This window comes from Marmota monax, unplaced genomic scaffold (genome assembly GCF_021218885.2).
Source record: "Marmota monax isolate L192 unplaced genomic scaffold, Marmota_monax_Labrador192_F-V1.1 WCK01_AAM20220418_F8-fsc00129, whole genome shotgun sequence".
Taxonomy (NCBI): domain Eukaryota; kingdom Metazoa; phylum Chordata; class Mammalia; order Rodentia; family Sciuridae; genus Marmota; species Marmota monax.
This window is the reverse complement of record NW_026693811.1, coordinates 3,212,760-3,227,264: the sequence shown is the minus strand read 5'-3', so window position 1 is coordinate 3,227,264 and position 14,505 is coordinate 3,212,760. Positions and strand designations below refer to the sequence as shown.

At 33.8% G+C, this 14,505-nt stretch overlaps 1 protein-coding gene across 2 annotated transcripts; it reads left to right on the top strand.

The window, feature by feature from the left end:
* Positions 1–1,433: 1,433 nt before the first annotated feature.
* Gcg (glucagon) lies at positions 1,434–10,725 on the top strand. Of its 2 annotated transcripts, XM_046462238.1 has the most exons (6): positions 1,434–1,560; positions 4,524–4,624; positions 6,157–6,318; positions 7,996–8,133; positions 9,443–9,586; positions 10,238–10,725. In XM_046462238.1, exons 2-6 carry the CDS (start codon positions 4,533–4,535, stop codon positions 10,242–10,244), a joined length of 543 nt encoding a protein of 180 aa, XP_046318194.1. In that variant the 5' UTR covers positions 1,434–1,560; positions 4,524–4,532; the 3' UTR covers positions 10,245–10,725. The 2 variants fall into 2 exon arrangements, with proteins under 2 accessions (XP_046318194.1, XP_046318195.1); XM_046462239.1 differs by lacking the exon at positions 10,238–10,725 and having other exon boundaries at positions 9,443–9,590.
* Positions 10,726–14,505: the final 3,780 nt, after the last annotated feature.

Here is a 14,505-nt window from a genome sequence, read left to right as displayed (position 1 = left end):
CCAAGAAGCAGTCCTCAGATCAACCCACCCACAACACCAGCAAGCAGGTGAAGAAAGTGAGATAGATCATTTATACAGCTCTATTTCTCAAACTTTAACATACGTATGAATTTCCTATGGATTTTCTGGGTATCTCTTTAATTTAAGGTTCCAATTCAGTAATTCTGGGTGGGACCATGAAATTCTGCATCTGCAACAAGTTCCCAAGTGATGGCTGGTCCTTGGACCACACTTTGAATAGCAATGCTTCATACCATCACTAATCAGCACAGAAGCCCCTCAGTGGGGTTTCCCAATTTGACATGATGCTTTTATATATTGCCTTTATGTAGCTCTACATCCAGCAGTTGGTCTGAGGCACAATTTGAAAAGCTCATTTGGAATATTTCTTTAGTAATTGGCTTCTCAATGATTGACTTCCATACATGTCATTGTCATATAATGTATTAGAATTGTGGAATCTAGTTACAAAATGTCACAATGATTTTGTCTATGGAATATCAAGTTTTATTTTCAAAGGGACATTTAACCACACCTCTCATTTTACAAATCAGTAGCAGAAGCACAAAGAGAAAATGTTACTAAACCAAGGTCACACAGCTTGTTGATAGCAGCAGGAGTAAAATTATGCTGATGGGTTTTTGTGCTGTCTGACCACATTGTTCTGCATTTTTCTTTTCTCTGATATGACCAGAATCATATTTGGGACATTCTATAGATCACTATGGGCCTATATGGCAAAAGCATGAAAGTTTGGAAATAAGACAATAAGCATCTCACTTCAACAGCTTTTCTCACATCTCATTCTTTTGTAACCTAGTGATCCACCTTCCTATCAGTAAAGTTAGGCCTTAAATATTCAGTCAAAAGAAAAAGAAATACTAGATCCTATATAATTAACATCACCTATATTTGATGTTTGGTCCTTATTTTTTCCTTTATCCTCTCTGCCCAAACCCAGTTTATTCAAACAAGACACATTAGGTTGTAAATGAAGCTCTTTCAAATTCCCCACAAAAGTAACACAGATTAATTTCATATAGCGGGAAATGCCTTAAGTGAATTATGTGTTATTTGAAGAGAAGAATGAATGATTGATGATTCAGGCAAATTCATCATGGCTACGGAGCAAAAGAAGGACTTGTAAGACCCTCAATTGAGGCCATGGTCCTCAATAGCAAACTCACTTTAGAGATCTTAAGTGATTTTCATGCTTGACCGAGAAAATGAGTTTTCAAAACTGCCCTTTCCATTTCCAACAACAACAACAAAAAGGCACAAGAGTAAATAAAAAGTTTCCGGGTCTCTCTGAGGTCCCAGTAGGATGCAGATGAGTAAAACGAGTGGGCGAGGGAAATCATTTGTAACAAAACCTCATTATTTACAGATGAGAAATTTATATTGTCAGCATAATATCTGTGAGGCTAAACAGCTGGAGAGTATATAAAAGCAGAGCACTTGGATGCCAAACAGCAGAGCTCAGGGCACAGAGCACATCCAAAGTTCCAAAGAGGGCCCACTCTCTCTCCACCTGCTCTGCCCACACCACTCCATCAGAAGGTAAGATTCCTGTTGGATGATTATCAAATTCTAAACCTGTTTTGGGGAAGTGTTAAGTATTTTTAAGAGAGCAAAATGTTGTGAATTGCCTTGATATTCTTCTTTGATTTTATTACTAATAATACGCAGGCTAGAATTGAGATAAAATGTGATATCAAATATATTTGTACCTACTTTAACAAAATGAAGCCACAAAGTGATTCAGAGAAATTATCCTATGTGAGGATAGAAAATAAAAACAAAGACTCAGATGGATGCACTTGTTACAAGTCTTAACTGTTTTAAGAACTGCATGTTCAAATAAGTAGAAATATTCTGGAAAATGAATACTTGTCCTTGTATTTGATAGATGTGTGAACAGAAGGTGCCTTTTAAACTCAGAAATGTGTCCATTACAGAGGCTATAACAGTAATTGTTCCTTATCAATTAAAATCTCTTGTTTTCCAAAAGAGCAGTTTCAGTATCATCTTTCAAATATTTGAATTTCTGATGTCTGTCAAATAATCAAAGTCCATGAAATCAGTTGTTTGTAAATAAGACGTAACATAGCTGGTGCGGAGAACAAGTATCATTTATTATTGTGGATTTATTTGAATGGTTATGATTAAAACCATAAATTAATAATTAGGTACTAGGTATTGAGGACCAATAGTAATAATAAAAACTCAAGTAGCTATACTCTAAAATGAAATTTTAGAACATCTCTTTAGAAAAAAAATCAAGGTACTTATTTAGACTCTCAAAGAAAGAAAATAAATTTACAAAGATCCTCAAGGAAGTAAATGATTAAGTAGTGTGTTTTTCAGTACATACTGGGGTTCTGTTGTGAACCAACCAGTTTTAAAAGTATTTATATGGCCTAAAAAAATCAATATATTTAGGAATGTAATACAATGTCTTCTTTCCTAAGTCTAAAAGTCTTCCTAAAATGGAATATTATTATTACCATATTTCCTGTTTAAATTTTGCTCTCAAAAAGCAGCATACTCTGTACTTAGGCTATATACTGAGGGGGAAAGTAATCCTAAATTTGTTTCTTATTAAATAAAATTTTGATATTAAAATAACAATATTTAATTTCTCAACAATGATGTTCAAACAGTGAAATATCTCTATTTTTTAACAATTCTGTCAACTTTCTAAAATGAATGAATGAGATTTTAAAAGGCAGTTCTATCAGTAGAACTCAATATAGGATAGCATTATAGGGATTTGAACACTCCTTTCTGTTTCCTTCTTGTTCCATCAGCTCCCACGTTGGTAGAACACCACATGCTCTAAATCTGCCCCAATAGAAAGTAATAGGAGACATGGCAAAACCTGTAGGGACTTTGGGTGAAAATCATTTACTCAAAACTAAATTGACAGTTTTCAGTCTTTTACATGAAACTTTCCAAAAGAGGTATAATCCTCTATATTAAAAGGTGGTGACTTTAAGTTTTAAATATTCCTGAAAGATATTATAATTGAGAGTTATAATCAACACTAACTAAATAGATGGCAAAGTTTCTGAGGTTTGCCAACTGGTTAAACTGAAATATGGCAAAATGCCAAATTAGTAATTTAATGCTAATGAATAAGAAGGGTGAATGCATAATTCCCATTATGTTGCTTTGTCTAATTGGCTGCCTAATATATAAGTACTAAATATTTCAGAGAATAAATTCACCTCTGCAGGTATTATACTCTCTGTGTTTTAGTGCCAGAGATAAATAGTAAATATGGCAAGAATGTTAAAGAAAAGATTGATAGTTTAAAATGATAATATTTGTAAAATCCTTATTCCAAACCAAATGTCATTTGCTAAAAATACTCATTCAATTTATTTATGGATAAACATAATGAATCTTGGATTGAAATCCCCTTTTCTAGAAAAAAAAGGAAAGAAAGAAACATGGTTAAGTTTGAAAGAAGCAGAGAGAGGTTCATGACAAATAGTGGACTTGAGGTTTCCATTCAGAAAGTAGAGGCTCTTGCTCCACAGGGGTATTCTGCCCCATATTTGTAAGTGCCTGTCCCCATTCACACCACATCACCACATCCTTGGCATCTTATGGCTGGTGATATAAGGATCACGAGGCATCTGCTTGTGATATAAGGATAAGAAGTCTGGTGTGTCCTACAATTAGGGCTTTGGTGTCACCGATAGGAAAAGTTATGTCCTGGACTGAATCCAATTATGAAACAACCTGGGGACTTCCAAGACTTCAGAAGCAAGCACTAATTTCCTTTATGATACTAATTTCTTAGTTTCTTAGTTGTGATTGTTCAAGTTGCTAGAAGCATTAGTTCTTGTTGCAAATTGCTTGTCTTTAAAATGATTTTTTCCCTTTAATTTAGAACAGGTCAAAGCACCCTAAAATACCTCAAATCTGTTGGCCGCTTTATAATTACAAAGTCTAGACCAAGTTACACTATTTAAAATATAAATGAATAATACATCTGAACCGACAGCTGGTATGCCAAGTTGTAGCCTGAGGCTGCTTTAAGATGGTTGAAATGCAGTATAATGTAAATGCTTGGAAGTGAAGGACTATTAATTGAAAGCCAGACTGATAGTGAAGGGGGTAGCATTATGGATAAGGTGCCATTCAGGCTAACCATATGTGGCATATCATCTACAGTGGGAATTTTAAATGTTTATTGTGGACATCTTTTATTTCAAGTCTGGAAATGAGCCTTTTAATCATTAACAGAAGTGTGCTACATTAATGAAAAAGCTTAATGAAGGAGCACATTTTTTTATATATATATTCTTTTTTTGCCTCTAAAAATCTAGGGAAATTTTAAGATTATTTGGAATTAAGATAGAATTATAATCAGAATAAAATTGATCAGATTAGCTTTTCTTTCTTCTTATAATATTTGGTGAGTCGAAATCTAACTCCCCTGGCCTGACATGTTTATATAGGGTTGCCTGACCCTGCCCTTTTCTTCCCTACTCCCTGCTGTGTCCTGACAGGCAGCAAAGATGAAGAACATTTACTTTGTGGCCGGATTGTTTATGATGCTGGTGCAAGGAAGCTGGCAACGATCCCTTCAAGACACAGAGGAGAAAACCAGGTATTAAATCCTTACACTTTAAGTAACATAGTACTGTGGTTAGAAGAGAGACTGGGAGAACAGGACAGGTGAGTGGGATCTCTGGAATTTAGAGCACATATCCTCCATACTTTTCAAATGCTTTATAGTATGATGGTGATAAAGACAGTCTTTTCTGGAGTATGGATCAGAATATGTGTTGTTTCACAATCAAAGGGGTGAGGGACCTGGAAAAACATCTTCAGGGAAAATTACAGCTCTTTGAATTCTTCAGATGATCCAATCTGATCTATCCATTCATTATCCATGTACTGCACAGTAGATTATTTTAATTATTCTCACTAACTCTTTTCTCTTTTTACTCCTTTTAAAAATAACATTGTTCTTTTCTAATTGTAAAAATCATACATGTTCATGATGGAAAATTTGAAAACTATGCAAAAAAAAAAAAAGTTAAGTGCTCAAAATTCCACTATCCAAAGAAAACTATTCAAAATAGAGAAAAGTGGTATATTGCTTTGGGTTCTATGTATATTGTATTTAAATATCTCTCAACTTATATGGTTTTGTAGCATATTTTTTTCATTTAACATTGTGTTGTTAGCTTTTTCTTCTGTCATTAGAATATCTATTAAACTTATGATATTTAACAGTTGCATACTATTTCACCCAAGAAATTTTCAACCTTTATTTAGTTATTTCTCTTCTATTGGACACTTAAAGAGACCTTCAAGTTTTCTCGTGAAGAGTACTACAAATAACATTTTTGCATATACACTTTTTCCTGAGTTCCTTATTATTTTCTGATGGTAGATTTGTAGTAGAAGAATTATTATGTTCAAGCGTTTTAATGAGTTTAAACCTTTTTTAGTACCTTGCTAAGTTTCCTTCCAGCAAAGCCATATACATGTGCATTGCCATTAGCAATATAGAAATATTTTATTCTCCCTAATATTTAATCAAAGCTAATTTGACAGGTAAAAACAGTATTCTATTCCTGGAGTACCAATCCCATTGAATAGTTCCACATATATTTGCCATGCCAACCAACTGTTGATTACTGGCATAAGAATTATCCACTATATAGTTTCAAATTAGCAAGTGATCTTTTTTCATGTCTGTCTCTGAACTTTTAATTTTCTTTCTTCCACCATTAGCTACCACATAAATAGGTGATTGAGCTATATTTTTGTATTAATATATTCAAAACAAGCTTGGGAACATAAATGTGCTAACCAAAACAAATGATTTGTGATTCTTTACTCTTTTAAAATATTCAAGTCACTGTTCTTTTCTGTCATTATTAGCATTACCATGAGTACATTCATTAGCTGAAAAGGGATTTATTTGATCCCATTTCAGAAAATTAATGAAGTCAGTTAAGAAACCTGTTACTAGAATTCAGAATAAGAGTGTATTCAACTATGAGATTCCCATGAGAAGCAAAGGTCTCACTGAAATACCTATTGAAACAGCTGCATATGACTCATGTGCTTCTCGAATAAGCCTACTTTTGGAAGGTCTTGTGATACACCTTTCTCTGTTCTTCACAGATCCTTCCCGGCTTCACAGACAGACCCTCTGAATGATCCTGACCAGATGAATGAAGACAAGCGTCATTCGCAGGGCACATTCACCAGTGACTACAGCAAGTACCTAGACTCCAGGCGTGCCCAGGACTTTGTGCAGTGGCTGATGAATACCAAGAGAAACAGGTCAGAATCTAAATCTGGTCCAAAATTTATACACAAATGTATGAAACTTGTCCAAAATTTTTTTTCATGACCTTTTAAAGTCATCACACTTTTCTAGTAATTCCCAAAAGCCCTTTCAACTTTGATTATTCTCAAGTTTGGAGAGACTGTCCTTTGAATTAGACGTCTAAATGTCTCACTCTTCACCCCTCCAAATGCCTTACCCAGACTCCAAGGGCACAGAGACTTTATTTTCCCAACTGTGGTCTTAGTGATATTTACTCTCATTCACTTTTACCTAAAGTTGAACATGAATTTCTGTGGACCTGCAAGGTTAGGAATTTAATTTCTGACAAAAGAGAGAGCAAATTCCATACTCCCTTTTGGGGTTCAAACCCATGACTGTGATCACATTAAAATGATCCCCCCGCCAAGTTAATCGTGGTAAGGAATGGAAACAGATGCATTCCTTTTCTTGTAAAAGAAAATCCAAGATATGCATTTAAAATTACAGCCTAGCTAGCTGCATGGCATAAAGAGAGAAGGCGGCAAATAAGAACACAAACCTATCGTAAGGCATACATTTTAATGTTGGATTTTCTTTGACGAGTGTTGGGGTTTTGCTGCTCCTAGGCTACTGGAGAAAATTATCCACATGGGTTTCACAGAGATGGTAGAATTTCACAATTTCTTTGGAGGATGGCCCACAAGGAGAAGGGAGTTATGCATACAAAGTAGCTGAAGGAATCTTAAGAATCAGGAAAAGGACATAGATTTGTCTGGATGGAAGGAGAAGGAAGAAAGGAGTGAGAGCAGAAGAGAGAACACAAGCAAGTAGGAGAAATAGGAGACATAGAGTTGTCAACCAAAGTTAACCTTCAATGGGAGGGTCCAACTGCAGGAAAGTCCGCCGTCAAGGTCAGGGGAGTCACTGGAAGACATCTCCGTCGAGGACTACATGTAGAGTTACGAAGAAATCTGAGAAATCACAGATTTAAACAAACGAAAAACACTGTCCTCTTTTTCTGTATGGAAATGCCACAACTTGGTAAATTAAAATATAACAATCCTCACTCTGCGGTGTTTGCTATATGTTTAAGATGAAACCTTCCGGAGGCAAATTGCATGCTGGACAGACGAGAGCAGCAGATGCCTCCTCCCCAGAGTACTCTGCACAAACTTGTGCCTGATGTGGGATTATCTTCCTTGTTTTCCTCCTAGAAGATCACACATTTTCTTTAATCCATACTGTGTGATTCTTTCCATGACATTTGGAGATGGTCCTTTGCTTTCCTTTGAATCAATCAACTAACGATGACCCTGTACATACTAATAACAAATACCTAACTTGCTGGTGAGTAGCAAAGCACAGTGGATAGCCTACATCTATTGAGAATAAAGTAACAAATAATGCAGCTTTAATCCGCAACGGCACAGGTGAGCAGGGGAGGTGAGAACAGGTATACTGGGAAGGAAGGTCATGCTTTGGTCATTTCCTAAGTGCCATTGGCCCTCTCCCACTAGTCTTCAATCCAGATCATGAATATAACTTCAAAATGAAACCCCAGCCACCTGAATCTCCCAAACTCACTAAGCCTCTATGTTCATCAGATCCTAAACCTGAGGTTGCCACTGCTTGTAAGTGAGAACCATATTGCCAAAGAGACAAAGCTTCCACTTAACTCACATTTCTTTCAGGAATAACATTGCCAAACGTCATGATGAATTTGAGAGACATGCTGAAGGAACCTTTACCAGTGATGTAAGTTCTTACTTGGAAGGTCAAGCTGCCAAGGAATTCATTGCTTGGCTGGTGAAAGGCCGAGAAAGGCGAGAGTAAGTCTGTACATTCTTATCTGACATTTTTTTCCTTGATGCAGAAAATTTAATAGTATAGTTATCTATATATGGATCTGGATTAAAGAAGCAATTAGTATAGTCTCATCAACAAAGACCATAACCTATATTGATAAGGATTAATATAAAAATTTTGCAACAAGCATTAATAATGAGTACAGTAGGTTACATTTTTATTCTCCACTACTATCATGTATAATTGGATATTGACTTTCCAGGTGAGGACAGAAACATTTGAGAGTAAACATTATGCTTTTGAAAACCTCACTAGAACAACAAATTTAAATGAGTACTGTCCCAGGAAAGCTGAAGATAAGGAAAAGAAACACATAGTACTGAAAACTTAAAATATTTCATTATTTGAATAAAATTTTTATATTTAAAACTTGACTTGAAGTAGTTACATATATACATATGTGATTAACATATATTCACGTATGAGCAGATATTTGGATTAGTGTGTGATAAAAACTAAAAACAACCAAACATAAAATGCTAATAAAATGACACTCAGGGTACAGAAATGTCCATATATTTAAACACATACTTAGTTTTTTGATAGGATTATCATATAGATATCCATTAAATCAAAATTGAAAATGGAACTAGGATCTTTAGTTACTTGCTTAGATCTTACACCACGAAGGACCCCTACACTCTTTGTGACTATTTTTTATTAGCATTTGAAATATAAGAGACATGAAATTTATGTTCAACACTGATTTTTAAATTGAATTTGGAATATAGATCTTAAGATAAAAAGGAAATAGTATGTGGCTAATTTTTAAAACATTAGCAACCAAACTTGCAAAACCAATGGTAAATAGTTGTTCTTGAGCGTATTTAATAGTGTTATAAGGGATATTAAAAATTCTACTATGACAAATAAGAAAAAGAGAAAAATTGGAACCTTTAATACTTACCTTTTGCATAGCTATCTTGACAATTGTTGCTTTTATAAAATGTAATATATCTTGTTGAATCGTAGACAAGTTAACAGTCTCAACAATAGCTCTGTGTTGCTAAAATCTTTTAAACTACCTGGAATTTTTAAAAAGGGCATAGAATTATTTGACTTGATTTCAAATCCCTACTCTGAAACCTTCTACCTTTCCATCAGTCACCAGCTCACAAGCATCCCATGAGGGGTTTGATAGTAGGCCCTCTACACATAGATTCCTGAACCATATTCTAAACAACTCTCACACGTGTTGCTGGTAGTAGGTAATCCATACACATTTATTTAAAATATCTATCCAAACACCAACTTTAAACCTTGTTTTCTTAGTTTCCCAGAAGAAGTTACCATCGTTGAAGAACTCCGCCGCAGACACGCGGATGGCTCTTTCTCAGATGAGATGAACACAGTGCTTGATAACCTTGCCACCAGGGACTTCATCAACTGGCTGATTCAGACCAAAATCACTGACAGGTGACAGCTCGTTAGCTAATTCTGACAAGCATTAAACCTTTCATAATCATTGATCATCATACTGCTACAAGTTGTTTCCTGTGTGAAGGAGAGTTTGACTCTCCTGATATGTGATAAAATTTTGTATTTTTAAATTAGTTAAGAAAACATCATTCTGTTTTTCATCATTATAATTTTTTATCCACTAACTCATTTATTCCAAAAACCTTTACTGCCTATGGGAGTTAGAAGCACAGATATGAATGAAACATGGAGATGTGAAGTCACATATTAATGTAACAATTGCTATATGTCCAAATTGTCACATATGCTGAAATTTTAGCACAAAAATAAAATGTCAGTATATGTGGTGTTATTTGCTTCATTTAATAAGCATAGTAATAACAATTAAATGCAAATAACCACTAACTTGGTAGATTTTAATTATTTCTCTAATTTTTCATAAATTGTTATATTTTATGATGGGCAGACTTTAGATAAATCATCTTTAAATGAAAATATGTCATGTGTCCAAAAGATTGGGGGATTCACAGATGAAGGGATCAATAAACAACTTTTATCAAAAATCATTAAAATGTTTTCAACATAAGTTAGCTATGTCTTCTGATTATGATAATATGTTAAATCATTGTTTTTATTTTTTATCTGTAGGAAATAACTATGTCATTATTCAAGACCATCTTCACACCATCACTTGCCAGCCACTTGGGATGTTTGAAATTTTAAGTTCTGTAAATTTAAGAGATGTATTCTGAAGCCATATTGCTTTGCATGCCAATAAGTGAATTTTCTTTTAGTATTGTGTAGCCAAAAGATTGTAAATGGAATAAACTATTGTCAGAGTATTGCTAAATTATCAGCTTTAAAATATAAAAGTACTAGATTCTTTTATTTTCTTCTTATTTTGAATGAAGAACCCCCACCCATTTACATTTAGCAGTGCAATTATTTTTCTATGATATAATTTGTAAATGTAAATTATTGAAATCACAACATATCTGCATCAGAATAATAAGAGAAGAGACAATCTGGCCACAGTGATGAAACTGAAAAGAGAACTTCCATCTTGAAGCCTTCATCATAAAAATGTTCAGCTTTTAATGTATCAAACATAGTTATAAATAAAACTTTCAAGCTTCTTTACCATTGTCTTTATTTCTCTATCCGCCTACTTCCAACACAGTTTCTGCCTAAGCTGGTAACCTAAAATTCAAAACTAATGCACAAATATGACTCCATGTTTTGAATGATTGCAGGATGCTTTAACATTTTGAGCCATCATTGAAAAGCCAATGCTTTTTATATATAAATATTCATTTCTGGTTTATCTTGAAATAGCAGGTCAGCAGGCAGTATTAGACTCAAAAGGCAAATCTCTCCAAGTGCTCTGTAACAGCTGACACTTTCTAAAGATTCAGCCTGTCCCCTGTTCATTACAGTGGCCCATACACATACATATGCATACACCAGCACACATCCTATCTAGATTGGATATGCACACCTAGTCACTTACCCCCAGCCCACTTTATAAACCTCATCTCCCAGTAGACACTCAAGTTTGTCCAAAATTCCCTATACCCTGGTTTCTCTATTCTGCAAGGGCCAATATCTTAGGCCAGCCTGATGCTGATTGACATGCCCATGGTTATTTCCATCTGTCTTTCTCTATCTCAATAGCTCCCATAAAATTACCCACCAATAAGATTCCAAAGTTAGTAAATTTATTTTTATACTTTTATCAGCAGTAGTGAACTTGAAGTAATATTTTAATATTCATTTTCACTCATTTATATATGATCAACCTTTCCTGAGTTGAATGGAAAATTTAAGACTAGAATTACCTAAGTTAGTCTAGTGCTAGCTGAGGATCCTGCACAGTTTAAGTTCTTTGAGTCTAAGTTTCTTATGTGAAAAAGCAAAATTAAAACCATCTCAGCACCATCATATCTTATAAACATCTTTATTCACAACCCTGCATTTGCTTCACCATGAGGTTCATTAATAACAGGATACTAAAGACCTAAACATGAAACTTCTCAGGACAAAAAGTACCTTTGTATGTGTCAAGATGTGTCAGTCTCTCCAGACCAAACCATGTCTTACTCCAAAGCATTTCAAAGGGGGAATCTAACAAGCTACATAAAGTAATATCATTTTAAAGTAAAAGATGGCTATGCTGATTGTTAAGGCATTCAACGGGTAAGATCAAATCCAGAGGCAAGAAGTCCAAAGGTAGACATGTCAGGAATAGCTCATGATCTTTTTCTTTCTGGTCTGCCATCATTAACAAATGGTTTCCCCCCATGGCTACCTCAAGATTAAAAGATCGCTGCCCCTTCTTCCAGCTCCTGTCTACTTTCTATGGAATATGAAAAGGAAAAGACATAAGAATGAGTAGAAAGGGAAAGATAATATAGAGGGAAAAGAAAAGAAGAATAGGAAAGAACTAACAACCAGAAAAGGAATGCACCAACTTAAAGAATCAACAGATTTTGAATTATGTTTTTTTACTGGTTCTTTTTAGTTTATACATGATATTAGAATCCACTTGACATAATAATCAGAGCATGGAATATATCATGTTCTATTGGATGTACTCAATGGTAAGATTCACTGTGGCATATTCATGTAAGCACATAGGAAAGTTATGACCAATTCATTCCACCATCTTTCCTTTTGGCCAGAAATATAACCCATGATGCATTCTGACAACAAGATAGGCTGATAAATGCTGTATTTCAGCAGGATATATTGCATCTCTCACAAAACCAAGACTCTACCAGTAAGGAAAAGGGAAAGTGAATATTATGTAGGCCACTAAGATCAAAAGGCATATATATTACCACAGTCAGGACAGAGACCCAGAATTCCTTTTACTATCACCCTTTGTAGTATGGAGCTATTTGGCGTTATTTAAGTTCAAACTGCTTGACAAACCCTAGACTCGCTCTGAATACAGTGAATAAAGGTAAAATATCCAACAAGAAACATGTTGGAGAGTATTCAGTATGAGACTGATACAAATATTTTATATCTTTAACTACAGAACTAAGATCAAATAATTAGGATAAAGAAGTAAAGGAGGCAGGTGGAATGAGCATATTGTGTTTTGTTAATGGAAAACACTATGTTAATATTCATACTTATATAAAACAATATTACAAAATTGAGGCTAACAGAAGTCATATCAATTAGTATAAATGGATTTTAACCACGTATTAAGAAAAAGATTACCAGAATAACAAATAATGCTAAATTCAGATAGATGCATGCAGTATTCTAAAGACACACCTAAAACAAAAGATACAGAAAGATTAAAATGAAAGTATTAAAAATAAGTGCGAAAAGAAACCAGTCAGTTGTAAATATCAACAATGAGGAAAGTTGGTTCTTTGACTAGATTAATACAATTAATAAATCCCTAGCAAGACTACACAGTAAATAAATAAATTACCAAAATGCTTTTATTAAAGTAGACATTCCTAAAGTTCTCATTGACAATAAAGCATTTATAAGAATATACTGTATTGGGGTGGCTGTAGTTCAGTGGTAGAGCACTTGTCTAGAAAGCACAAAGTCCTGAGTTTGATCTCCAACACCTCACAACAAAAGAAAAAGGCAAAGTCTATGTAAAATTTTATAAAAAACTGACACCAGTAGATATTTTTTTTAAAAAAATTTACATAAACCAGTTTCCATAGAAGAAATGGAAGTATTAAGGATTATCCCCTGAAAAAGCACCATGTCCAGATCTTTTCATACCTAATGTCTACCACACTTTTCAAACCCAAAGTTTGAACACTTAGATTAAATAGACAAATTCCTCAAAAAATCCATTTAAATAAACTCACAAAAACAGGGAAAAATAATAATCTTGTCTATTATGGAAATTGGTTTGTTATTTTTAAAACCCTTTTCAAAAAAGATCTTCATGCCCAGATGGCTTCACAGGTGAATTCTTCTAAACATTTAAGAAATAAATAATACTAATATTACATAAACTCTTTAAAACAAAGGGAAAAGAAGGAGTATTTTCCAGTTCATTTTACAAAACCAGAATAACTTTCATACAAAAATCTGATAAAGTTTTCTCAAGAAAAGAAAACAACAGGTTAATCTGACTCATGAATATAGATGAAAAATCCTCTATAAAACACCACCAAATCAAATACATCACCTTATATAAGGAAAAATACAGTGTAGATAAACAAGTTGTATGCTAGCAATTCTGTGGCAGTTTAGCATTTGCAAAACAGTTTGATGTAATTCACATTACCAGAAATAAAAAGAGAAAATCATGGGATTGTTTCAATAAATGTTAACAACACACTAGTTGGCATTCAAAACCTATTTATGATTTTTTAAAGCTTTCAGAAGCAGTAATGAAGGTAAAAACAGAATTAAATTAGAAAACAAAGCAAAAAACAATAGGACTAATAAATCAAAAGTACAACTTTTAAAAGAAACCACAAAATTACTAGCTAAGAAGAAACAATCTATAAAATAAAGAGAGTTGGAAAACAAACTGAAATAGGAAACTAAAACAAGGTGACTGAAAATTCTCAACAAATACATTTGAAAATCTAGAAGAAATAAGTAACATTTTTAAGAAAATATAATTTTTTAAAAATTGACACCAGTAGATAATTTTTTTAAAAAATTTACATAAACCAGCTTCCATAGAAGAAATGGAAGTATTAAGGATTATCCCCTGAAAAAGCACCATGTCCAGATGTTTTCATACATAATGTCTACCACACTTTTCAAGAGTGGTAATTACAATGCTATGTGAATTGTTCTAGAGGCTAAGGCGGAAAAGAAAATAATATTCTAAATACTGTGTCCTCATAAAGTGAGCATAACATCAATAGCTAACTTGATACAGATGGAAGAAATATAAAAAAGGAAAGTTATATGGA